At 46.2% G+C, this 27,044-nt stretch overlaps 2 protein-coding genes across 4 annotated transcripts in view; both read left to right on the forward strand.

The window, feature by feature from the left end:
- Positions 1 to 14,789, forward strand: part of LOC142108403 (uncharacterized) — an 88,542-nt gene extending 73,753 nt beyond the window's left edge. Inside the window, exons 2-5 of the mRNA XM_075192025.1 lie at positions 10,586 to 10,747; positions 11,188 to 11,250; positions 11,620 to 11,731; positions 13,323 to 14,789. Of these exons, the coding sequence (XP_075048126.1) occupies positions 10,586 to 10,747; positions 11,188 to 11,250; positions 11,620 to 11,731; positions 13,323 to 14,677 (1,692 nt within the window). The 3' untranslated portion in view covers positions 14,678 to 14,789. The remainder of the gene's footprint in view (positions 1 to 10,585; positions 10,748 to 11,187; positions 11,251 to 11,619; positions 11,732 to 13,322) is intronic.
- LOC142108564 (uncharacterized) overlaps positions 1 to 27,044 on the forward strand; it is a 625,828-nt gene that overhangs the window by 424,019 nt on the left and 174,765 nt on the right. The window lies entirely within an intron of this gene.

The following is a 27,044-nucleotide window of genomic DNA, read 5'->3' on the forward strand; positions in this document are numbered from 1 at the left end:
TAGACTAGCCCCCATCCCTCTCCTTCTACCCCCATTACCCCACATCCCCCTACTATCACCTCCTACCCAACCACCCCCCTCACCAAGTGCCCCTAACACATAGCTTGTCTAGTGCTGGAGACTAGCCCCCATCCCCTTCCTTCTACCCCCATTAACCCACATCCCCCTACTATCACCTCCTACCCAACCACCCCCTCACCAAGTGCCACTAACACATAGCTTGTCTAGTGCTGGAGACTAGCCCCCATCCCCCTCCTTCTACCCCCATTACCCCACATCCCCCTACTATCACCTCCTACCCAACCACCCCTCACCAAGTGCCACTAACACATAGCTTGTCTAGTGCTGGAGACTAGCTCCCATCCCCTCCTTCCACCCCCCATTACCCCACATCCCCCTACTATCACCTCCTACCCAACCACCCCCTCACCAAGTGCCCCTAACACATAGCTTGTCTAGTGCTGGAGACTAGCCTTATCCCCCTCCTTCTACCCCCATTACCTCACATCCCCCCTACTATCACCTCCTACCCAACCACCCCCTCACCATGTGCTACTAACACATAGCTTGTCTAGTACTGGAGACTAGCCCCCATCCCCCTCCTTCTACCCCCATTACCTCACATCCCCCCTACTATCACCTCCTACCCAACCACCCCCTCACCATGTGCTACTAACACATAGCTTGTCTAGTACTGGAGACTAGCCCCCATCCCCCTCCTTCTACCCCCATTACCCCACATCCCCCTACTATCACCTCCTACCCAACCACCCCCTCACCATGTGCTACTAACACATAGCTTGTCTAGTACTGGAGACTAGCCCCCATCCCCCTCCTTCTACCCCCATTACCCCACATCCCCCTACTATCACCTCCTACCCAACCACCCCTCACCAAGTGCTACTAACACATAGCTTGTCTAGTGCTGGAGACTAGCCCCCATCACCCTCCTTCTACCCCCATTACCCCACATCCCCCCTACTATCACCTCCTACCCAACCACCCCTCACCAAGTGCTACTAACACATAGCTTGTCTAGTGCTGGAGACTATCCCCCATCCCCCTCCTTCTACCACCATTACCTCACATCCCACCTCCTACCCAACCACCCCCTCACCAAGTGCTACTAACACATAGCTTGTCTAGTGCTGGAGACTAGCCCCCATCCCCCTCCTTCTACCCCCATTACCTCACATCCCCCTATTGATCACCTCCTACCCAACCACCCCTCACCAAGTGCTACTAACACATAGCTTGTCTAGTGCTGGAGACTAGCCCCCATCACCCTCCTTCTACCCCCATTACCCCACATCCCCCCTACTATCACCTCCTACCCAACCACCCCTCACCAAGTGCTACTAACACATAGCTTGTCTAGTGCTGGAGACTATCCCCCATCCCCCTCCTTCTACCACCATTACCTCACATCCCACCTCCTACCCAACCACCCCTCACCAAGTGCTACTAACACATAGCTTGTCTAGTGCTGGAGACTAGCCCCCATCCCCCCTCCTTCTACCACCATTACCTCACATCCCACCTACTATCACCTCCTACCCAACCACCCCTCACCAAGTGCTACTAACACATAGCTTGTCTAGTGCTGGAGACTGTCCCCCATCCCCCTCCTTCTACCCCCATTACCCCACATCCCACCTACTATCACCTCCTACCCAACCACCCCCTCACCAAGTGCCACTAACACATAGCTTGTCTAGTGCTGGAGACTAGCCCCCATCCCCCTCCTTCTACCCCCATTACCCCACATCCCCCTACTATCACCTCCTACCCAACCACCCCTCACCAAGTGCCCCTAACACATAGCTTGTCTAGTGCTGGAGACTAGCTCCCATCCCCTCCTTCCACCCCCCATTACCCCACATCCCCCTACTATCACCTCCTACCCAACCACCCCCTCACCATGTGCTACTAACACATAGCTTGTCTAGTACTGGAGACTAGCCCCATCCCCCTCCTTCTACCCCCATTACCTCACATCCCCCTACTATCACCTCCTACCCAACCACCCCCTCACCATGTGCTATTAACACATAGCTTGTCTAGTACTGGAGACTAGCCCCCATCCCCCTCCTTCTACCCCCATTACCTCACATCCCCCTACTATCACCTCCTACCCAACCACCCCCCTCACCATGTGCTACTAACACATAGCTTGTCTAGTACTGGAGACTAGCCCCCATCCCCCTCCTTCTACCCCCATTACCCCACATCCCCCTACTATCACCTCCTACCCAACCACCCCCTCACCATGTGCTACTAACACATAGCTTGTCTAGTACTGGAGACTAGCCCCCATCCCCCTCCTTCTACCCCCATTACCTCACATCCCCCTACTATCACCTCCTACCCAACCACCCCCTCACCATGTGCTACTAACACATAGCTTGTCTAGTACTGGAGACTAGCCCCCATCCCCCTCCTTCTACCCCCATTACCCCACATCCCCCTACTATCACCTCCTACCCAACCACCCCCTCACCAAGTGCCCCTAACACATAGCTTGTCTAGTGCTGGAGACTAGCCCCATCCCCCCTCCTTCTACCCCCATTACCTCACATCCCCCTACTATCACCTCCTACCCAACCATCCCTCACCAAGTGCCACTAACACATAGCTTGTCTAGTGCTGGAGACTAGCCCCCACCCCCCTCCTTCTATCCCCCTCCTTCTACCCCCCTCCTTCTACCCCCATTACCTCACATCCCCCTACTATCACCTCCTACCCAACCATCCCTCACCAAGTGCCACTAACACACAGCTTGTCTAGTGCTGGAGACTAGCCCCCATCCCCCTCCTTCTACCCCCATTACCTCACATCCCCCCTACTATCACCTCCTACCCAACCACCCCTCACCAAGTGCCCCTAACACATAGCTTGTCTAGTGCTGGAGACTAGCCCCCATCCCTCTCCTTCTACCCCCATTACCCCACATCCCCCTACTATCACCTCCTACCCAACCACCCCCTCACCAAGTGCCCCTAACACATAGCTTGTCTAGTGCTGGAGACTAGCCCCCATCCCCTTCCTTCTACCCCCATTACCCCACATCCCCCTACTATCACCTCCTACCCAACCACCCCCTCACCAAGTGCCACTAACACATAGCTTGTCTAGTGCTGGAGACTAGCCCCCATCCCCCTCCTTCTACCCCCATTACCCCACATCCCCCTACTATCACCTCCTACCCAACCACCCCTCACCAAGTGCCACTAACACATAGCTTGTCTAGTGCTGGAGACTAGCTCCCATCCCCTCCTTCCACCCCCCATTACCCCACATCCCCCTACTATCACCTCCTACCCAACCACCCCCTCACCAAGTGCCCCTAACACATAGCTTGTCTAGTGCTGGAGACTAGCCTTATCCCCCTCCTTCTACCCCCATTACCTCACATCCCCCTACTATCACCTCCTACCCAACCACCCCCTCACCATGTGCTACTAACACATAGCTTGTCTAGTACTGGAGACTAGCCCCCATCCTCCTCCTTCTACCCCCATTACCTCACATCCCCCTACTATCACCTCCTACCCAACCACCCCCTCACCATGTGCTACTAACACATAGCTTGTCTAGTACTGGAGACTAGCCCCCATCCCCCTCCTTCTACCCCCATTACCCCACATTCCCCTACTATCACCTCCTACCCAACCACCCCTCACCAAGTGCCACTAACACATAGCTTGTCTAGTGCTGGAGACTAGCTCCCATCCCCTCCTTCCACCCCCATTACCCCACATCCCCCTACTATCACCTCCTACCCAACCACCCCCTCACCAAGTGCCCCTAACACATAGCTTGTCTAGTGCTGGAGACTAGCCCCATCCCCCTCCTTCTACCCCAATTACCTCACATCCCCCTACTATCACCTCCCCCTACTATCACCTCCTACCCAACCATCCCTCACCAAGTGCCACTAACACATAGCTTGTCTAGTGCTGGAGACTAGCCCCCGCCCCCCTCCTTCTACCCCCATTACCTCACATCCCCCTACTATCACCTCCTACCCAACCACCCCTCACCAAGTGCCCCTAACACATAGCTTGTCTAGTGCTGGAGACTAGCCCCCATCCCTCTCCTTCTACCCCCATTACCCCACATCCCCCTACTATCACCTCCTACCCAACCACCCCCTCACCAAGTGCCCCTAACACATAGCTTGTCTAGTGCTGGAGACTAGCCCCCATCCCCTTCCTTCTACCCCCATTACCCCACATCCCCCTACTATCACCTCCTACCCAACCACCCCTCACCAAGTGCCCCTAACACATAGCTTGTCTAGTGCTGGAGACTAGCCCCATCCCCCTCCTTCTACCCCCATTACCTCACATCCCCCTACTATCACCTCCCCCTACTATCACCTCCTACCCAACCATCCCTCACCAAGTGCCACTAACACATAGCTTGTCTAGTGCTGGAGACTAGCCCCCACCCCCCTCCTTCTATCCCCCTCCTTCTACCCCCCTCCTTCTACCCCCATTACCTCACATCCCCCTACTATCACCTCCTACCCAACCATCCCTCACCAAGTGCCACTAACACACAGCTTGTCTAGTGCTGGAGACTAGCCCCCATCCCCCTCCTTCTACCCCCATTACCTCACATCCCCCTACTATCACCTCCTACCCAACCACCCCTCACCAAGTGCCCCTAACACATAGCTTGTCTAGTGCTGGAGACTAGCCCCCATCCCTCTCCTTCTACCCCCATTACCCCACATCCCCCTACTATCACCTCCTACCCAACCACCCCCTCACCAAGTGCCCCTAACACATAGCTTGTCTAGTGCTGGAGACTAGCCCCCATCCCCTTCCTTCTACCCCCATTACCCCACATCCCCCTACTATCACCTCCTACCCAACCACCCCCTCACCAAGTGCCACTAACACATAGCTTGTCTAGTGCTGGAGACTAGCCCCCATCCCCCTCCTTCTACCCCCATTACCCCACATCCCCCTACTATCACCTCCTACCCAACCACCCCTCACCAAGTGCCACTAACACATAGCTTGTCTAGTGCTGGAGACTAGCTCCCATCCCCTCCTTCCACCCCCCATTACCCCACATCCCCCTACTATCACCTCCTACCCAACCACCCCCTCACCAAGTGCCCCTAACACATAGCTTGTCTAGTGCTGGAGACTAGCCTTATCCCCCTCCTTCTACCCCCATTACCTCACATCCCCCTACTATCACCTCCTACCCAACCACCCCCTCACCATGTGCTACTAACACATAGCTTGTCTAGTACTGGAGACTAGCCCCCATCCTCCTCCTTCTACCCCCATTACCTCACATCCCCCTACTATCACCTCCTACCCAACCACCCCCTCACCATGTGCTACTAACACATAGCTTGTCTAGTACTGGAGACTAGCCCCCATCCCCCTCCTTCTACCCCCATTACCCCACATTCCCCTACTATCACCTCCTACCCAACCACCCCTCACCAAGTGCCACTAACACATAGCTTGTCTAGTGCTGGAGACTAGCTCCCATCCCCTCCTTCCACCCCCATTACCCCACATCCCCCTACTATCACCTCCTACCCAACCACCCCCTCACCAAGTGCCCCTAACACATAGCTTGTCTAGTGCTGGAGACTAGCCCCATCCCCCTCCTTCTACCCCAATTACCTCACATCCCCCTACTATCACCTCCCCCTACTATCACCTCCTACCCAACCATCCCTCACCAAGTGCCACTAACACATAGCTTGTCTAGTGCTGGAGACTAGCCCCCGCCCCCCTCCTTCTACCCCCATTACCTCACATCCCCCTACTATCACCTCCTACCCAACCACCCCTCACCAAGTGCCCCTAACACATAGCTTGTCTAGTGCTGGAGACTAGCCCCCATCCCTCTCCTTCTACCCCCATTACCCCACATCCCCCTACTATCACCTCCTACCCAACCACCCCCTCACCAAGTGCCCCTAACACATAGCTTGTCTAGTGCTGGAGACTAGCCCCCATCCCCTTCCTTCTACCCCCATTACCCCACATCCCCCTACTATCACCTCCTACCCAACCACCCCTCACCAAGTGCCCCTAACACATAGCTTGTCTAGTGCTGGAGACTAGCCCCCATCCCCCTCCTTCTACCCCCATTACCCCACATCCCCTACTATCACTTCCTACCCAACCACCCCTCACCAAGTGCCACTAACACATAGCTTATCTAGTGCTGGAGACTAGCCCATATCCCCCTCCTTCTACCCCCATTACCCCACATCCCCCTACTATCACATCCTACCCAACCACCCCCTCACCAAGTGCCACTAACACATAGCTTGTTTATTGCTGGAGATTAGCCTCCATCCCCCTCCCTCTACCCCCATTACCCCACATCCCCCCTACCCATTGCTATTTTAATCCACTACTTGCACTCTTCTTCATAAACATTGTTTTTAAATATTTCGCTGGCTTATGGAGTATAAGTTGGGATCTTTAAGAATTTTTAAATTGAAACAAAAAAGACATGATTTTATACAGTACTTTATCACTGAGTGCACCATTTGGATCATATTCTCTCTTTTGAGCTTTAATTTGGATTAATTGAATATTGATATGTGAGTGCACCACCAGAGATATGTAACAATATCTGATATATCTTTTTGATCTTAATACTATAACCTGGGATAGTGGGACCCGGTGCGGTGGTAGTTTTCTTCTGTACAGTCACTTACACCATATCCAAGATGATGTCCACAACCAGGATGAAACGCGTTGGTTTGGAAGACACCCACAACCAGCAGCATTGTGTCACCCAGCTCCTGCCCTCCCAATAACTTGAGGAGCTCTGCTGAGCGCAGCCACTCGGCAGCAGATTCCCTGCGCAGGTTACACAGCGGTGGAGCTCACTCCACAGACAGCTGCCCCCCTACACTATCTAGCCCACGTACCTAAACATTATAGGTCGAGCCTGTTACTGGTACTGTCACCATTTTATTGTTTTTTCCACTGATTAGATAGCTCCTATTATCCACCACGTTTGTTCAACACATCTCCCTGAGTCTCAACTGCTCTTGTAACATAGAAAATGAAATATCACCACTTCCATCGTTTTTATAGGGTGATCCAATACTTCACCCACATTCTGTGACTCTTCTCCCATTTGATTCTTGAACAGGACAAACTACTTCTGGTCTTATCCACTGGACAAGTGCACTAATACCCAACAAGAGGAATATCACCAAGCAACCACTTCACTCCGGAGGAACACCAAAAATTAGCAACTTCGGGATCGCTCCGCCAAACAAAGAACAGGAAGACACAGAACCAAACGAGTAAGTGACAAACACCTACAATACCCCACCACCGATAGATCCCACCAGGTTACACCACCGATAGATCCCACCAGGTTACACCACCTATAGATCCCACTAGGTTACACCACCGATAGATCCCACCAGGTTACACCACCGATAGATCCCACCAGGTTACACCACCGATAGATCCCACCAGGTTACACCACCTATAGATCCCACCAGGTTACACCACTATGTTCTCTGCAGGCAGCAACCAATCACAGCTCCACTGATACATCCTCACAGCGCAGACAGTCCCTATCCTACATCTCCACGTATGGATATGAAGGATTTATTATAGAGGGGTGTTACATGAAACACAAATTGTAGGTAAATCTGCCCCCATGACAAGTGGGCTCTTGATCCCTGCTGTAGGGTCTTCTATTGGTGGCATTTTACAATAAATAGCTTTTGTATTTTATATAATTAACATCATCTTATTTTTTGTTTGTTTGGATTGGTGCAACCCCTACAGGTCCAGTGATGGGGGCACTGCAATGTTATATCTCACTGACTGGCATGGTATGTGTTATTACACTGGTCACACTGAGCTGAAATAGGGAGAAGGGTTTGGTCCTCGGTGGGGATCTGGGTGTGTACATCCGGTATTTGATCTGTTAGTAGGGTGGTGAAGGCTTTGAGGTCTCTTTGAAAGGATGGTACCCAGCGCTACGATTACACCTCCTGTACCTCGTTTCTAGGGTTAGTGTGTCTCAGTTATCCGGGGGTCTTACACACTTGTATAGTGGTTATTTTGGAAAATAGAGCCCTATTTGTGGCTTTGTGTTCAAGATAATCTGCGGGTCAGTGCTAAGTGGATGAAACCAACAGGTTGTGTGGCCCTTTGGGGTGACAAAGTTATACCACAGTTATACCAAATGTTCAGTTTATATTGATGAGTAAACATCAATATAAGGTCTTTATAATGTGTTCAGGTTTTATATATATGATCAGTTACATAACACAACAGCCAAGCTCCTTATACAGATGATGCAGCCACAGTACATAAGAATGATGTTATGTTCAGCGTAAGTATCTGCAATCTTCATGGGTTAGTCTACTTAAAGGTTGTTAAAAACAAGTCTTGATATATGTTTTCCATTTATCTCTGAAGTTGGCCACAATGGGAACTAACAGTGTATTTTGATGCCTTGTTGTTGGTGCACTTACATGTCCATCACGTGGGGGGGGGGGGGGGGGCTGCTCCCGTTCTCCTGTGAAACTCCGAACCTCTAGTTAAGCTCTAATGTCGCTCTGCCTTCCCTCCTGAAGTAGGTGGTTGAATGAGACTCACTCCCCGAGGAAGCCGCCCAGCAGCGACGAAACATTGTGAGACTCATGTTGGTTGGGTGCAGATTAACAGTACAAACACAGAGCTGTCCTAAAAAGCAGCCGCCTCAGACGCCCCGTATCTGATAATAATTATGTGTGTTATAAAAAAAATAATTATTTATTTTATAACACACTACAAGGTCCGTCATCAGAACATATCTTTTATTTAGTACCTTCTACAAAATGACAGCTAGAATCTGATTGGTTGCTATAGGCAGCATCCCCACTTTTTCAAACCTGCAGCTTAGTAAATCTAGCGCTTAGTCTTATATCCTTTTGTGTGCTTAGGAAGTAGGGAAATACGTATCTTACGCAAAGAAATCTCTCTTACACCCAAATGTACATGAGACCATCAGTGTTTAATATTTTAATATCTTACATGTCTGCTCTGTGATGTTTATAATGATTATTATATTTATTCCTAGACCGTTGAGCTGTGAGGAACCAGAGAATCTTTTACTAGAAGTCAAATGAAGGTGAAACCCGATCTGTGTAAATCACTGATTCCCTGAGGATGGACAAGGACAGGAGTGAGAGGATATTAAATCTCACCCTGGAGATCATCCACCTGCTGACTGGAGAGGTGAGGGATTCTGGGAATGTTACAGTGACATCATTCTTACTGCTATAAATAAAACAGGGACATGACTGGAGAGGTGAGAGGGATTCTGGGAATGTCACAGTGACCTCATTCTTACTGCTATAAATAAAACAGGGACATGACTGGAGAGGTGAGGGATTCTGGGAATGTTACAGTGACATCATTCTTACTGCTATAAATAAAACAGGGACATGACTGGAGAGGTGAGAGGGATTCTGGGAATGTCACAGTGACCTCATTCTTACTGCTATAAATAAAACAGGGACATGACTGGAGAGGTGAGGGATTCTGGGAATGTCACAGTGACATCATTCTTACTGATATGAATAAAACGGGGACATGACTGGAGAGGTGAGGGATTCTGGGAATGTCACAGTGACATCATTCTTACTGCTATAAATAAAACGGGGACATGACTGGAGAGGTGAGGGATTCTGGGAATGTCACAGTGACATCATTCTTACTGCTATAAATAAAACAGGGATATGACTGGAGAGGTGAGGGATTCTGGGAATGTCACAGTGACATCATTCTTACTGCTATAAATAAAACAGGGACATGACTGGAGAGGTGAGGGATTCTGGGAATGTCACAGTGACATCATTCTTACTGCTATAAATAAAACGGGGACATGACTGGAGATGTGAGGGATTCTGGGAAAATGTCACAGTGACATCATTCTTACTACTATAAATAAAACAGGGGCATCACTGGAGAGGTGAGGGAACTGGAGATGTGAGGGATTCTGGGAGAGGCTCTATGACCCTGGTTACAGAGACCCACATGACTCCAGCCTTGGAGAAATACTAGGACACTTTCCAAATCTACTTTGTATATCAGAAGTGTGCATTAGGATGTAGCCCACAATATTATTTGTGGCCATTAGCTTCTGTGAGATCCTCTATAGAAATGTTTTTATATTATAGTTTATTCTTCCCATGAGCCTCCTCTCTGGCTCACAGGATGGTGTCCATTCTCACTCTGGTACTTTCTGCTCTGCCTCAGTCGTCTCCCCCTGAACAGCTGTAAATGAGCAGCAGGTAGACAGTCTCAGATAGAAGTATCAGTCCCACAATCTTCACAGCATTGACCACAGTGTGTTGTTGGGTTTTTTTTTGTTTCCTATCAATAACAGACTTTTTTAACTAATTTTTACAATAATGGGATGTTTTCCATTTTCTGGAGTTTCTTTTTAAATTGGCAAAATAGACAAGAAATGCCTAATTTTACAAATATAGCCCCTGCTCTACCTGTAACTGTTTCCTATATACATTGTCTATTAGAGTGTATACAGCACTTACCTCTTCTACTATCTGCCATAGGTCGGCCATTCTGAGTCCTCTGTCTACTACAAGCCCCCACTTCAAACTCATCTTACTGTCTGCACTGATTTATCCAAGCAGATGATAGATCCGTGGGGGCCGGCTGTAGATAGAGGACTCAGATATGTGGGACCACTGAAGGTGTCTGGAGCTGCAGGAGAGGTAAATGCTATATACACTCCACTTCCTTGTATATATGAATCAGTTACATGTAGGATATGGATCACGATTATAAAATAGAACATTATTGTATGTTTTGCACGATTAACACCTAAATAAAATTCCAAATATGTGGATCTTCATTTACCTTGATATCTCTCTCCATACACAGGATTACACAGTAGTGATGAAGAGATCTGGTGAGTGTGTGACACCCAGGAGCCGTCCCTGTGTGTCAGGAGGATTGAGCAGGACCCAGAGCCCCATCACGGTGCCTGAACCTCACTCACTGATACGTGAGGGAAACAATGACCAGAAGATCCTGGAACTGACCAACAAGATCATTCAGCTGGTGACTGGAGAGGTGACTGCTGGGAATGGGACGTTATACAGTAACATTAGGGGATGTGTCTGGGTGATGACTGTTTCATTGTTTATTTCAGGTTCCTATAAAGTGTGAGGAGGAGTGGGAGAATTTAGAAGGGCCTACGGGTCTCTACGAGGATGTGAAGATGGAGAATCACCGGATCCTCACATCACTGGGTAAGAGGAGACTTTCATTTATTGTAAAGTGGAGCAGTTTTGAGGGCCACCTAGATACACATCATCTGATAATCACATATAAACAATGTAATCAGTCACTGTGTGTTCCCTACAGATGGATCCAGTAACAGAAATACCCCAGAGAGATATCTCCGTCCTCTTTATTCACAGGATTGTACAGAGGAAAATCCCAGTATCCCACAGGAGCATCAGGTAGTTTTTAGGGTCTCACTGAATCAATTAAATCTGAGTAAATCTTATAAACTGATATTCTTCTGTTTCACCTCAAATTATTAAATATGACTTTATTATTTTTTATGTTTGCTATTTAGGAAGATGTCCTGACTGATATTAAAGTAGAAGTTATAGAGGGAGTGGAAGAGACGTATGTGAGGGGTGATCAGCGGTGTAAGGAGGAGGAAATCCCTACAGATATCAGTACAGGTGAGTAATAAACAGAGAAAAAAGTCACTATTACAATCTCTTATTCTGCACCCTCCTCTGTCAGTGCAAACTAATGAGGAAAACGTATCTGTCCAGTGGGACAGTCAGGAGCCATCAGCCCCTATTAGACTCCTGTTCTCCTCCTCACATCATATCACTGTGTGCTCCCAGCCCAGAGATCTGACCAGTCTCCTCCTCACATCATATCATTGTGTGCTACCAGCCCAGAGATCTGACCAGTCTCCTCCTCACATCATATCACTGTGTGCCACCAGCCCAGAGATCTGACCAGTCTCCTCCTCACATCATATCACTGTGTGCTACCAGCCCAGAGATCTGACCAGTCTCCTCCTCACATCATATCACTGTGTGCTACCAGCCCAGAGATCTGACCAGTCTCCTCCTCACATCATATCATTGTGTGCTACCAGCCCAGAGATCTGACCAGTCTCCTCCTCACATCATATCATTGTGTGCTACCAGCCCAGAGATCTGACCAGTCTCCTCCACACATCATATCACTGTGTGCTACCAGCCCAGAGATCTGACCAGTCTCCTCCTCACATCATATCATTGTGTGCTACCAGCCCAGAGATCTGACCAGTCTCCTCCTCACATCATATCACTGTGTGCTACCAGTCCAGAGATCTGACCAATCTCTTCCTCACATCATATCACTGTGTGCTACCAGCCCAGAGATCTGACCAGTCTCCTCCTCACATCATATCACTGTGTGCTACCAGCCCAGAGATCTGACCAGTCTCCTCCTCACATCATATCATTGTGTGCTACCAGCCCAGAGATCTGACCAGTCTCCTCCTCACATCATATCATTGTGTGCTACCAGCCCAGAGATCTGACCAGTCTCCTGCTCACATCATATCATTGTGTGCTACCAGCCCAGAGATCTGACCGGTCTCCTTCTCACATCATATCACTGTGTGCTACCAGCCCAGAGATCTGACCAGTCTCCTGCTCACATCATATCATTGTGTGCTACCAGCCCAGAGATCTGACCGGTCTCCTTCTCACATCATATTACTGTGTGCTACCAGCCCAGAGAACTGACCAGTCTCCTGCTCACATCATATCATTGTGTGCTACCAGCCCAGAGATCTGACCAGTATCCTCCTCACATCATATCACTGTGTGCTACCAGCCCAAAGATCTGAGCAGTCACCTCCTCACATCATATCACTGTGTGCTACCAGCCCAGAGATCTGACCAGTCTCCTCCTCACATCATATCACTGTGTGCTACCAGCCCAGATAATGTCACTGGCTAATGAGTCTTCCTGTTCTAGGATGCTGGCTGGGCAATGTGTGTGCTTAGGAAATGTTACTTGCCGAAGACCACATTTTGGCTGGAATTGTCTAACCTTATGCATTTTATGTATCACTGTGTCTGGTTTTATGCAGTGTGCTTGGTAATGCAGATTTTTAATTATAATGAAGAGTTTGTAGTTCGCATATTGAAATTAAACAGCTGGACATTTCAACATTCTCATAGTATAAAATTGTTGGGCATTATAATATGTTAATCAATGTAAAATAAAATGTCTATAACTATACATTAATTTTATTTCCAGCAGATGGATGCAAACACAGGAATATCTCAGATGAAAAATGTATTTTGTCTACGGATTTTGAAATAGAAGATTATAACATCACACGTGATTCTCCAGGAAGAATCCCCACTACTCTAAATATACATCCAATACTTCACAGAGCGCATAAATCATCTGATCCTTCTAATAATGAAGAATATTCTCCTGATAACATGGATATTGTTAGACAAATTATAGCTCATACAGATGATACAATATTTCCATGTTCTGACTGTGGGAAATGTTTTACACATAAATCATCTCTTGTTAGACATCAGAGAACTCACACAGGTGAGAAACAGTTTACATGTTCTGACTGTGAGAAATGTTTTACACGGAAATCACATCTTGTTCAACATCAGAGAACTCACACAGGTGAGAAACCGTTTATGTGTTCTGAATGCGGGAAATGTTTTACGCATAAATTATCTCTTGTTGTACATCAGAGATCTCACACAGGTGAGAAACCGTTTACGTGTTCTGACTGTGGGAAATGTTTTACACATAAATTATCTTTTGTTGAACATCAGAGAACTCACACAGATGAGAAACTGCTTCCATGTTCTGAGTGCGGGAAATGTTTTGCACATAAAATATCTCTTGTTCAACATCAGAGAACTCACACAGGTGAGAAACTGCTTCGATGTTCTGCGTGTGAGAAATGTTTTACACGTAAATCACATCTTGTTCAACATCAGAAAACTCACACAAGTGAGAAACCGTTTACCTGTTCCGAGTGTGGCAAATGTTTTACACAGAACTCAAATCTTGTTGCACATATGAGAACTCACACAGGTGAGAAACTGTTTCCATGTTCTGAGTGTGAGAAATGTTTTACACGTAAATCACATCTTGTTGAACATCAGAAAATTCACACAGGTGAGAAACCGTTTGCATGTCCTGAGTGCGGGAAATGTTTTACACGTAAAACAGTTTTTGTTGTACATCAGAGAACTCACACAGGTGAGAAACCATTTCCATGTTCTGAGTGCGGGAAATGTTTTACACATAAATTATCTTTTGTTAGACATCAGAGAACTCACACAGCTGAGAAACCGTTTACATGTTCTGACTGTGAAAAATGTTTTACATGTAAATCACATCTTGTTGTACATCAGAGAACTCACACAGGTGAGAAACCGTTTCCATGTTCTGAGTGTGGGAAATGTTTTACATTTAAATCAAATCTTCTTGTACATCAGAGAACACACACAGGTGAGACAGGTGAGAAACTGTTTCCATGTTCTGAGTGTGGGACATGTTTTACACACAAATTAAAACTTGTTGAACATCAAAAAATGCACATAGGACAAAAGCAATTGGATATGAAACAAGTTTAATGTGATACTTCAAATATTGTAAAATCAGTTGATTATATTAATTTTAAAAATAGGTGTGTGTATATATATATATATATATGTATAGAATTTTCTTTGTACTGTTTTTATTAAACAATCAAGAGGGGTACTACAAAGCTTTGTGTCGTCTATTTAAAATACCATATCAGAGGTAGTTTTCTACATTTGTTATGAGTGTAACAGACATTTTATGTAACATACAATGTCCTAGTTTTTCAATTCTGTTATCCTCCAAGTATTATGAAGAAGAATTGAAGTATTAATATGACGTGTATTACCCGTGTCACCGTGAACATGCTATCTTCATGTCCTGTTCCTGGATAGCCTCGTTACGTAACCACACACTTTTATATTCCTTAAGACACAACTACTCCAGTCCTTTATACTATAGTAACATCCAGATCTCACAGTTCTCTATATAACATTTACTGTCTCAAGGCAGTATAAAACCCATAATGAAAATGCAGATATTTGTATGAAAAAGCATATTTACTCACAACAATGTTACAATATATATTTCTCAATCATCCACTGGAGGACACTGGACCACGGGGTATAGAGCCTCCTTCAGGACATGGGCACTTTAAATCTAACAATTCAATGCTCCTCCTCCTTATACCTCCCCATCCTGCAGTGAAGTCACTTTTTAGAGTGCCCTTATTACAGGGTGTTTTTTTTTCTTCTGCTGGGCTGCCTTTTTTTATTTATTTATTTTTCTTTGAATTTTTAAGGGCAGCCGGTCTTGCGGAGCTGTCTGCAAACGGGAGCGGGGAAGAAGTGTCGTGTAGTGATGGGCAGTTCACGAAAGATTAGTTCACCAGGAAGTAAAACAAGTGGGAGGAGTTAGAGATAAAGCCGAGCAGCTCCAGCAGCCTCACTCACTGTCTCGCTCACACTGGCTCTTTAGTTTTTAACTTTAAAAGTAAAGTAGAAAGCACAAAGTCCATGAAATACAAATCTAATTGAAAAAAAAAAACATCTGAAATTGTACTGACTAGCTAAAGCCTATGTGTGATTGTCTGTATTAAATAAATGGTAATAATAATAATATTCGAGCTACTCACGTTTTTGTGATAAAATCACTGTCCTATTAGTCTGAATTCTGGCTTTGGTACTGGGTCTTGAACTCACCTCTCCCTACATTTCCTATCTTTGCTAAATATGCTACTGGGTTTGTAGGTGTCAATAAAGCAGCACTGCTATTCAGCTCTCATACAATACTCATGAGTCAGTACCTCTAAACTACCAAAGGTGGCGCTGCTGTGCTCAGACATTGTGTGAGACTCTGTGGAGCTGATCACTGAACTATGAGTCATTCTCCTGGCTCAGGAGTTCAATAGTTCATCTAGTTCTTTTCACTCTAATGACTCATTTGAGTCTTCTGATTCATACGAGTCTTCTAACTCTTTTCACTCTTGTGACTCATTTAGCTCATGAGTCACAGGATAGATTCCCCCTTCCCTGTCAGCGGAAGACACTGCACTGCTGAGTGCTGCATGCTATATACTGTAGTTCTGTTTACTCCACCATATATACAGGGGAGATGTATTAAACCTTCAAGAGAGATAAAGTGGAAGCGTTGCCCATAGCAACCAATTATTTTCTGTCATTTTATAGACTCTGCTAGATAATGACAGAAGCTGCTTAGTCATAATTGCCAACATTATGTTGGTTACGTCTGGGAGTTCCTGGAGTGGGGTATTGGCGTAGGGGGTGGGGCTTCGTGAATTGCTCCATTTTGGCCCCGCCCCCAGTGACGTGATGCCTGTTTTGGGTATTTTTACAGCGTGCATTCAGTGACATTAATGGTTGAGATTAGAAAAATAAGATTAGGTCAAAGTTAAGTTTTTTTTATATCTAAACACTGTATTTTAAAAGCAAAAAAGTGACACTTTATAATACTCTGAATCTGGGTCTTTTTCATTTGCATATTAATTATAGAAGTAAAAAATAATAATGAAAATGTAATTAACTTTGCAGAGCTCAACATGTCACTACTAGTTTTTGTATAAGTGATTGCCCTTTTTAAAATATTAAAAATGATCTGACATTAAAATTATTCGATTATTTTAACAGGACTGTAACTCATCTAATGAGGTAGTAGTAGATATGCCTACAGTATGTGTAATAGACTAGATCAGTGGTTCCCAAACTTTTGCAGTTCGCGGCACCCTTAGTGTCTCCATAATTTTTTCAAGGCACCCCTCCAAAATAATTACTGAGCAGTCCTATTTAATAAGTAGCTGGGTCAAAAAACGTAATAAGTATTTAGGTCAGGACAGAAATCTTATTTAGTTGTATGCAAAAATACACATAAATCCAAAGGAAAATAATATTTTTATATATTTTTGTAAATTATATTTCTGTCAAAGAATAATTTACAGCTAACTCACACTGTGCCCCTGCATCATCTCTACACTCTGTGGCCCCTGCATCCACACTCTCTGTGCCCCCTCTGCATCCACACACTCTGTGCCCCCTCTGCATCCACACACTCTGTGGCCCCTGCATCCACACACTCTGGCCCCTGCATCCACACACTCTGTGCCCTCTGCATCTACTCACTCTGCATCCTCGCTCTGCCCCCTGTGCATCCTCACTCTGCCCACTTTGCCCCCTCACTCTGCCCCCCACTGCATCTTGGCCTCTGCCACCTCTCCATCCCGCCATGGCCAGGAAGAGAGAGAAAAAAAACAAAACTTACCCATCCAGCGGCGCCCGGGACCCAGCATCCTCTCTCCTGCCGCTTGTCACTGAATGTCGGGCGTGACGTCATCACGCCCGATATTCAGTGAGGAGGGAGCAGGATGCTGGGTTCCGGGCGCCGCCGGATTGGTAAGTTTTGTTTTTTTCGTTTGTTTTTTCCTCTTCCTGTCCACAGCACCCCTGGGAGCCGCGGCGCAGTTTGGGAACCTAGGGACTAGATCTCTGTCTCCAATCACTTCTCTCAGGAGTGTTCCAGAGCTAGTGATCTAACTGAACTAACTGAGCTAAATGAACTAATCTTTTGAACTAATCCTTTGTGTGAACTAAATCAGAATGAACTAATCTCCAAAATGAACAAGATATCCCAGCACTAGTGGCGTGTAGGCTCAGTAAGCCGCAACCCCGCTTCCCGACGTGGGATGTCTCCCGGGATCTTGCACCTCTTCCACCGCGGGTTGTAACTGGGGTCCGGTGCTGTCACCGCAACATCGGGTAGGTAAAGCAGCACCAGACCGCTCTGGTAAATCGGCAAGGTAAGTCCTCCTACCCGGCATCGGGAAGGGGATGTTAAAACGACAGCTTCTGTCTGGTAGGGCCTGGAGTCTGCTAAGCAAGGCCGCTGCAGAGCCAGGGCTCCAAGTGCGAAGCAGGGTCAGGTGAGGCCACCTCATCAAAGGTAGGTCCGCAACAGTAACAGTCGCAGCACGGGGGCTGTCCTCTAGGACGCTGGCTGCTGATGTGCTGGGCACTGGGGGGGGGAGTGTAAAATAGATCCTTGCACCATATCATTCACCTCCTCCCTGACACATTTCAGCCGTGTCCTGAAGATCAGTCTAAACCAGTCACTTTGCCAGCAACCTGCTGCCTCTTAACCTGCTCTTTTCCTTATGGGGATAAAGAGAGGTCTATAACTGGGGGAGGTGCAGGCCCAAGCAGCATCATTGCACTCCCCTCCCTGACTGTGTGTACTAAAGATCAGACACTGCCATGAACTAGGCACTCCCTGTCACGATCTGCATCCTGCAGCTGTAGACAGTGTGATAGGCCAGGAGGGGATGTACCAGTAGAGGTACATACTCACTGTGGTGGACTACGCTACCCGGTATCCAGAGGCTGTAGCTCTGTCCTCCATAACTGCAGAAAAGGTAGACGCGTTGCTATGAGTATTTAGCAGAGTAGAGTTCCATAGTGAGATCCTAACCGATCAAGGGACACAGTTCATGAGTGAACCGGTCCAGTGTCTCTGGGCAAAGTGCGGAGTGCGGCTACTCCGTACTGCCCCCTACCATCCCCAGACTAACAGACTGTGCAAGCGGTTCAATGGCACGCTGAAGCACATGCTACGGGCATTTGTAACTTCAGAGGGGGGGGGACTGGGAACACTGCCTGCCTCACCTCCTGTTTGCTTATCGGGAGGTGCCGCAGGAATCAACCGTTTTCTCCCCCTTTGAACTACTGTATGGCCGCAGGGTCCGTGGACCTCTTGACCTGTTCCGGGGGTCTTAGAAAGGGGAGCTACCCACCCAGGATGACTCTGTGGTGGAGTATGTGTTGAAGCTCAGAGATCGGTTAGAGAATCTCATAGGGCTCGTGCAGGCTAACCTAACGGAAGTGCAGGTGAAACAGAAGACTTGGTATGACCAGGGCGCGTGTGCCAGAGTGTTAGAGGTAGGGCAGAAGGTCCTTGTTCTGATGTCTATACGCCAGATTAAGCTCCAGGCTGCCGGGGCTGGACCGTACACGGTCTCAAAATGCCTGAGTGACATCACTTATGTGGTGTCATTTGATAGCGACGGTAGGTGGCAACGGACCTACCACGTAAATATGTTAAAGCAATACCACAAGCATGTGGAGTCGGTAGCAGCGGTTTGCTGCTTACCAACTGAGGAACCACGACGTGACCCACTACCTGACCTCTTCGCTGATGCCAGAGATGAAGGTGATGTAGAGGAAGGGGGCTGGGATGAGCAGTTGAGTGCCCGCAAGAAGCAGCATCTTGAGGCAGTGCTGTGGCTCTTTGCTACTCAGTTCAGTAGGAACCTTGGTAATGCATCATGTGGACACTGGTGAGCATAGGCCAGTTAGGCAACCCGTTTATCGGGTCTCACCAACGGCCAAGGAGAGTCTATACAGGGAGATGTGGGGACTGATTGAGCTAGGTGTGATCCACCCATTGCGCAGTCCATCTGCTTCCTCTGGTGTATTGGTTCCCACGAATGATAAGGCATCGCGGTTTTGCGTATACTTCCGCCAGTTGTATAATGCTCCCATGTCTGACACCTACCCCTTGCCCTGTATTAACGCTTTTGTAGATGAGTTGGACAGAGTTCTGGGTTACTGTCACTCACCGGACTGTGAGTGCTTCTTCCCGGACATTTAGGAACCGTGGCCGTCCTCCATCCTGAGGGACTGCGCATGCGCAGCCCTTTCTAATCCTTCAGTGTATGTTCCTTTAACTTAATTGGCAGATCAGGCAACACTCCCTATATTAAGCACCTGTGGTCATCACCAGGTTGCCTGATCTTGGAGTCTCATTCCCCATGAGTCTCTGAAGGTGTTCCTGTGTTTCCTCGTTTATTCAGCGCTGCTGATTCCTGTGGTTTCCAAACCACTTCTACCTCTGTGGTTTCCAAACCACTGCTACTACTGTGGTTCCCATACCACTTCTACCCTTCTGTGTATCATCGTGACTGTTAGCTGATTCCTATCCGCTGCCTCCGTGCACTATAGTCTTCTAACCACTTCAACTCTACCATATATTATTGTGACTGTTAGCTGATTCCTATCGCTGCCTCCGTGCACTACAGTCTTCAATCCACATTCACTCACCTGTTCATCATCGTGACTGTTAGCTGATTCCTATCCGCTGCCTCCGTGCACTACAGTCTTCAACCTGCAACTCGTCTGTGTTTCATCATCATGACTGTTAGCTGATTCCTATCCGCTGCCTCCGTGCACTACAGTCTTCAACCTGCAACTCGTCTGTGTTTCATCGTGACTGTTTGGCTGATTCCTATCCGCTGCCTCTGTGCGCTTCAGTCTTCAGTTCATCTCAACTCTCCCGTGTTTCCTCGAGACTGCTGCCACTATTGCTATCCGCTACTCTCCGTGATCAACAGTTCCAGTTCAACTCTGCTCTCCCGTGTCCCATCGTTACTGCACCTGCTGGTTGCTATTGGCTACCTCCGTGTGTCCGCAGAGACCTGCTGCTGCTACTTCTCAGCTCTACGCATCCATCTACTGCTGATCCGCTCTCCACGCTTTCCTGTGTTCCCGCTGGTCTCTACCCGCCTGTCAGCATTGGATTCGTGTCTCTCTACTTACCTCTCTGCTAGACCATCGCCATTCTCCAGGGTCCTCCAGGAGTCCAGTTCCACGCTCTACTGATTCCTGTATATTTGTTTCCCTGCTGGTCTACCTACCTGTGCGCTGCACCTACTAGACCACCGCTTCACCCATCCAGGGACTTTGGATCCTGCCAGCCTCCTGCCGTTCAGGTATCTCTGCACTCCTGTCTGACTGCCTGCTTCTGAACATACTTCTCATTGACTGTGCTGGTGTATTGCATATCTTGCTGGACTGTGTTGGTTCTCCTCTGGAGTTTGCTATCCGCTGAGTCTATTGCCATCATTGACTGTGTTATCTCGTGCTGGATTACTTCAAGAGACTTTCTATTATGGCAGTGCTGTTCAGTCATATATATATATATATTGTGCATATTACTGTGGATCAAAGTTAAGGTGCCCGTGTATATCTTGTGTTGCAGTCTCTCCCCGTGCACCTCCTCACATATATTTTCAGTGGTACAACTTGCTAGTGGCAGACCACTGATCCCTGTTTCCAGTATCACCTGTTCCAGTATCCTCTCACATAGCAGTGGTACAACTTGCTAAACGCAGACCACTGACTCCCCGGATACCTCCACTTGGATTCCATTCCTTCACGCTGACAGCGGTACAACTTGCTATCCGCAGACCGCTGACTCTCATCACCTCCTCGTTTCTGTTGGACATTCCTCCTCACTATAGCAGTGGTACAACTTGCTACCGCAGACCACTGACTACCTTCACGTGTCCTTTGTCCATACAGTTCCTCGTGTATTATTACCATCATATTGCCAGTGCTGCTAGTCATAGACTTTCCTGAGCATCTCATCATCTGCTATTTCCTGTTCCGTGATCACCCTGCTACCAGAGTACCATATTACCACCTATACTGCTCTGGTAAGCCTATCACCGGGTGATCCCTGGGTAAAGACTCCTAGTGCCCGTGACAGTTACCTAGAAGACATTTCCAGTTTCAGTAAGACATGGGAAGATAATCTGGAGCAAATAGGGCTGTTGTTAGGGAAGATTGGGTGGGCATGTCTGACTGTTAGGGCAGAGAAGTGCCAGATGGGGATGTCAGAGGTACAGCACCTGGGTCATCAAGTGGGGGGAGGTAGGGTTAGGTCAGAACCAGCTAAGGTAGAGACAATCCGAGACTGGCCCCTGCCCACGACCCAGTTACATGTACTAACATTCTTAACGACTGCAGGGTACTACAGACGTTTCATCCCAGATTTTAGCACTGTACCGAAGCCCCTGACAGATCTCAATAAGAAGAAACTCCCCAAAGTAGTTGACTGGACTCCCGCTTGTGAGCTGGCATTTCAGTCATTAAAGGAAGTTCGTGCTCCAGTACTGTTGGTGCCTAATTATGACAAAAACTTTATTGTGCAAACTGATGCGTCACAGTATGGACTGGGAGCAGTACTTAGCCAGGTGGGGCCAGATGGGCAGGAGCACCCTGTGGCCTATTTGAGCAGAAAACTGCTGAACCGGGAGGTGGGATATGCCACAATTGAGAAGGAATGTTTGGCCATTGTGTGGGCAATGTAAAAACTTTAACCTTATTTGTAAGGATGACACTTTACAGTGGTGACTGATCATAATCCTTTAAAGTGGCTACAACACACCTCAGGGGAACATGGCCAACTGTTGCGCTGGAGCCTTGCCTTTCAAAATGATGACTTTGACATAATTCACAAGCAAGGAAAGGCTCACAGCAATGCGGATGGACTGTCTCGGCTGGAAGAGCTGGATCTAAGAAAACCCCCTGTGTTTGCCTATGGTCCCTTTGTTATAATGACACTTCCTACTTCCCACATTTCAGAACTGCCATAATTTGTGTGATGCCCTGTTAAACAAAGGGTTTATCTTTCATTACAAATGTCAGGGACACCCGGTTCCCTTATATCCAGCATTTATTGTACTACAGCAGGATATAAAACATCTGTTGTAAAATAGGGGTACAAGGTCATGTAATAACACCCACACCCGTCCCCATTCTGTCCCATTAGGTATCATGTCACTACTGTTACCCAAAGTGTGCTACATGTTCCCCTCCAACAAGTAATATTTATGCCTTGACCCTCTGTTATTGGATGTATTAAATTGTGTAAATCCAGTTAGCCCAGAAAACATTCTCAACCCGGTGAACGGATCCTTGAAATGAACTGTTTCCCACCAGTGTGCAGCCTGCTGTAGTAAAATGTATGTGCTCCAGCTTCCACAAGTCACCCTCAGTAAGGACAGAACTCCCAGAATGATGTTCTATCATTGTAACATGCAGCAGTAACTGCGATATCAATAGTACACATGAGAAGCCCACAGAATAGCAGTAACACTTCCAGATGCACCGCTGAATTAGGTGATCTATAAATCTTAACGCGTTTCTCCACTTATTGTGTGATTTCTTCAGAAGGAGAACTGGGGCAGCAGATAATTCAACTTTTAAAACTATATCCTCCTCTAAAATTACTAATTAAAACTTGAAAACAAACGGTCTCTAATTAACAATGTTAACCCCTTATCTGCCCCAATAATTTCCCCTATGATGATCTATAAATCTAAACCATTGATACAAATATAAAGAGGATGCCCAGAAGGAGAGGAAAATGAGGCGGTACCAAGCAACCAAAAGACACGGTTTCTTTAATTATTAACACATGGCATTTTTAAATGTCACTATACACTTACTACCTCTGTGCTCCTCCTATGGTAAGTCACAGTTTAATCATATTCCACAGCTAACCCTGTGTTATTTAGACCACACTATCTCCAGGCTTCCATTACTTAAATAACATACAAACCTCACAAAGTTCCTTTCTCAATAGTTATTGTTCCAAGGCTGTATGTACTATAGAAAATACAAATAATCTCAGGCGCTAAGAATCATAAATAAAAGCGTCTAAAAAAGGACCGCCGCTCCCTATAACAGATATCTGAATCTGTCAATATACAAAAAGTAAACAACCAGAAAAAGGGGCGCTATATCCAGTAAATAGTATTTAATAAAATTCTAACAATCACTTTAAATGGTAATATAAATACAGTATAGATGACTGCCACATAAACACAATGCTATGGACACCAAATAGACAGATATAGCAAGAGAGGAGTATCTCAAACACAGTACAAATAACAGTTCAACGGGTTGGGTACGAATTACTATCGTTGAATATGCTGACACTTATCCTGTCGACACGAAAAAGTCATATTCATTTTGTCGACAAGCTTACAATGTAGACAGTGTGACTGTTGACGGTTAGTAATGTTGACAGTCGCAACGTCGTAGCCACTGATACAAAACTATTTTAAAATAAGTAAAAAAAAATAGAACATTAAAAAAGCTCCCCCTACCCCTCACCTTCCCAAAACACACTCAAACGGCTGGACCCACTGGAACACAAAGGGTTAAAAGATTTAAAAAAAAAGTGTGCCCCCTCCCCCCCCAGTTAGATTAACCATAGTGCGGGGGCACAAAACGTGGGGTCTCCCTGCTTTTACCACAACCAACACTGGGTTTAGCTAGCCAGGGCTGGTGGCACTATAGCAGGGGAACCCAGTGTGGGGTCTCCCTGCCATAATGACAACCAACCCAAAAATGTGTGGACCCCCAGCCAAGTGCTGAAAGCACTAGGGCTCTTTCCACACCCATGGGGGTGGGGTAATAAAGGTATTTTTATTAGAAAAGACACCATTTAATCCTTAGTGTGTTTTGTGCTGACGCATAGCCGGCAGACCCTCCGACATTGCTCGCTTAATGTTAATATTGTGACTGTTGACATTCACACTGTGTGTATTTTAAGCTTGTCGACAAACTAAAAAAGTTGCCATCTAGCCTGTCGACATTTTCGTGTCGACAAGATAAGTGTCGGCATATTCAATGCAGATAACATGACCGCCACCGAGTTACCATAGATGATACAATATCTGTGTGTAGGTAAATTAACTTCCATCACTGATCTCTCCTTGTGTCTTCCATACAACTCGTATCTTCATGTATATAATTCCCATGTTGTTCAGTATTTTCTCAGTATTACATCTCAGACTCAATCTACCAATGACAATCCCAATCATATCAGTCTCAGATCATCTAAATCTCAACATATATTGAATTTATCACATTTCAATCCCAATCCTATCAATATCTCAGTATTATCTCAGATCACAATCATATACATTTCAGCATATACTCAATCTCAGTATTCCCATTCTCAACCTTATTGTGTATCCTGGCCCCCTTACATGTTGTGTTACCATTGTCTGCCATGATGTGTGTGTGTGTGTGTGTGTGTGTATGTGTGTCCTGGTTGTGTTTAGGTGTGTGTGTGTGTGTCCTGGTTGTGTTTAGCTGTGTGTGTCCTAGTTGTGTTTAGCTGTGTGTGTGTGTCCTGGTTGTGTTTAGGTGTGTGAGTCCTGGTTATGTTTAGCTGTGTGTGTGTGTCCTGGTTGTGTTTAGCTGTGTGTGTGTGTGTGTCCTGGTTGTGTTTAGCTGTGTGTGTGTGTGAGGCAGTGACTTTCATTAATATGTAAATTGTGATGGAGTCTTATCTAGAGATGGTCACTGACCCCCGTGTTTTGGTTTTGTATTCGGTTTTGGATCTGGATTACCTTCGTGTTTTGGTTTTGCAAAACCGCCCTTGCGTGTTTTGGTTTTGGTTTTGTTTGGCTTTGTTTTGCTATTTTTGAAAAAAATACATTTTTTTTTGGTCTAAAATAACCTAATTTAGTGCTCCATCAGTTTCTTAGATAAGTGAGGTAATTCTAAAGCTAATAAATTATGAAAAAAAAAGTATAATCCCTGGTAGGCCGTCCTTAATTCGAAAACTTGTCTGCAAATTATACAGACAAACCTGGTTGTCTACCGCCTCCATCTTTGATTATTGGCAATGTAGCCATCCTCTTTGGGTGTATATTACACCCTCCACTTGTAGTTGAATATTAAAAAAAGCAGCCTGCACAGACTGTGGAACTAGAAATTCGAATATACAAAAAAATGGACAAAGGCAGTTTGGTGTCTGTCAGCATCAGATCCCCTCTCCACTAGGAGTCAAATAGAAAACTATTCAGCCGTTATATAATCTAGAATATAAATAGAAATTGAGAAAGGCAATTTGGTATCTGTCTGTATCATAATCATCAACATCCTCATTAGCGCCCTCGTCACCTCCACAAATCTCCCCCTCATCCTCTTCTTTTTCCAAAGTGGCATCCTCAATTTGTGTATCACCGGCTACACTCGGGCTGTTCAGGTACACATCAGCAGAACTGCTGAAAGGGCCCTTCTTTATGGGTACACTAACAGAATGCTCATGATTAGACATACCACTGTTGGATGGACTCTCCACAGGGATTGGTGTCATTTGTGAATCAGAGCAAACATTATCCTGTGATGCCTTACTGTTATCTTGCAGCTCGACTTTGACGCGTAACAGTAGTTGTGCACCAATTGTAGGCTTGGTAACTTTTTGGGATCTGCCACTAATAGCCAAAGGTGAAGGCCTCATTCTCTCTTTGCCACTGCGTGTGTAGAAAGGCATGTTGGCAATTTTTTTTTTATCGGCACTTAACTTTTGCTCAGTTACACTTCTTTTTCGCTTTAACACAGTAAAAAAAAATGTTTGTTTTGGTTTTTTGGACTGATTTCGAAACACTGTGTAGTTTGACATCGCCTTGCCCAGATGACGTACTGGGAACACTAACATCAGGACTGGTGATAAAACCTGGTTGCTCATTCTGATCATATGTGGACTGCTTTGAATCCATTCTGAGCCCAAAGCACTGTGGAGTACTAAAAATTAGTTGGTAAGATACTGCTGACAGAAAGTAAATTTGACAGTCAGAAATATTTATGCACAATTATGGGGGACACCCCAAAAGCACTGGCGAGTACTAAAAATTATTTGGTAAGATACTGCTGACAGATAGTAATTTTGACAGCCAGAAATATTTATGCACAATTATGGGGGACACCCCAAAAGCAATGTGGAGTGCTATAAATTATTTGGTAAGATACTGCTGACAGATAGTAATTTTGACAGCCAGAAATATTTATGCACAATTATGGGGGACACCCCAAAAGCACTGTGGAGTGCTATAAATTATTTGGTAAGATACTGCTGACAGATAGTAATTTTGACAGCCAGAAAGATTTATGCACAATTATGGGGGACACCCCAAAAGCACTGGGGAGTGCTAAAAATTATTTGGTAGATACTGCTGACAGATAGTAATTTTGACAGCCAGAAATATTTATGCACAATTATGGGGGACACCACAAAAGCACTATGGAGTTCTATAAATTATTTGGTAAATAC

The sequence above is a fragment of the Mixophyes fleayi genome, chromosome 12 (genome assembly GCF_038048845.1).
Source record: "Mixophyes fleayi isolate aMixFle1 chromosome 12, aMixFle1.hap1, whole genome shotgun sequence".
In the NCBI taxonomy this organism is placed as follows: Eukaryota; Metazoa; Chordata; class Amphibia; order Anura; family Limnodynastidae; genus Mixophyes; species Mixophyes fleayi.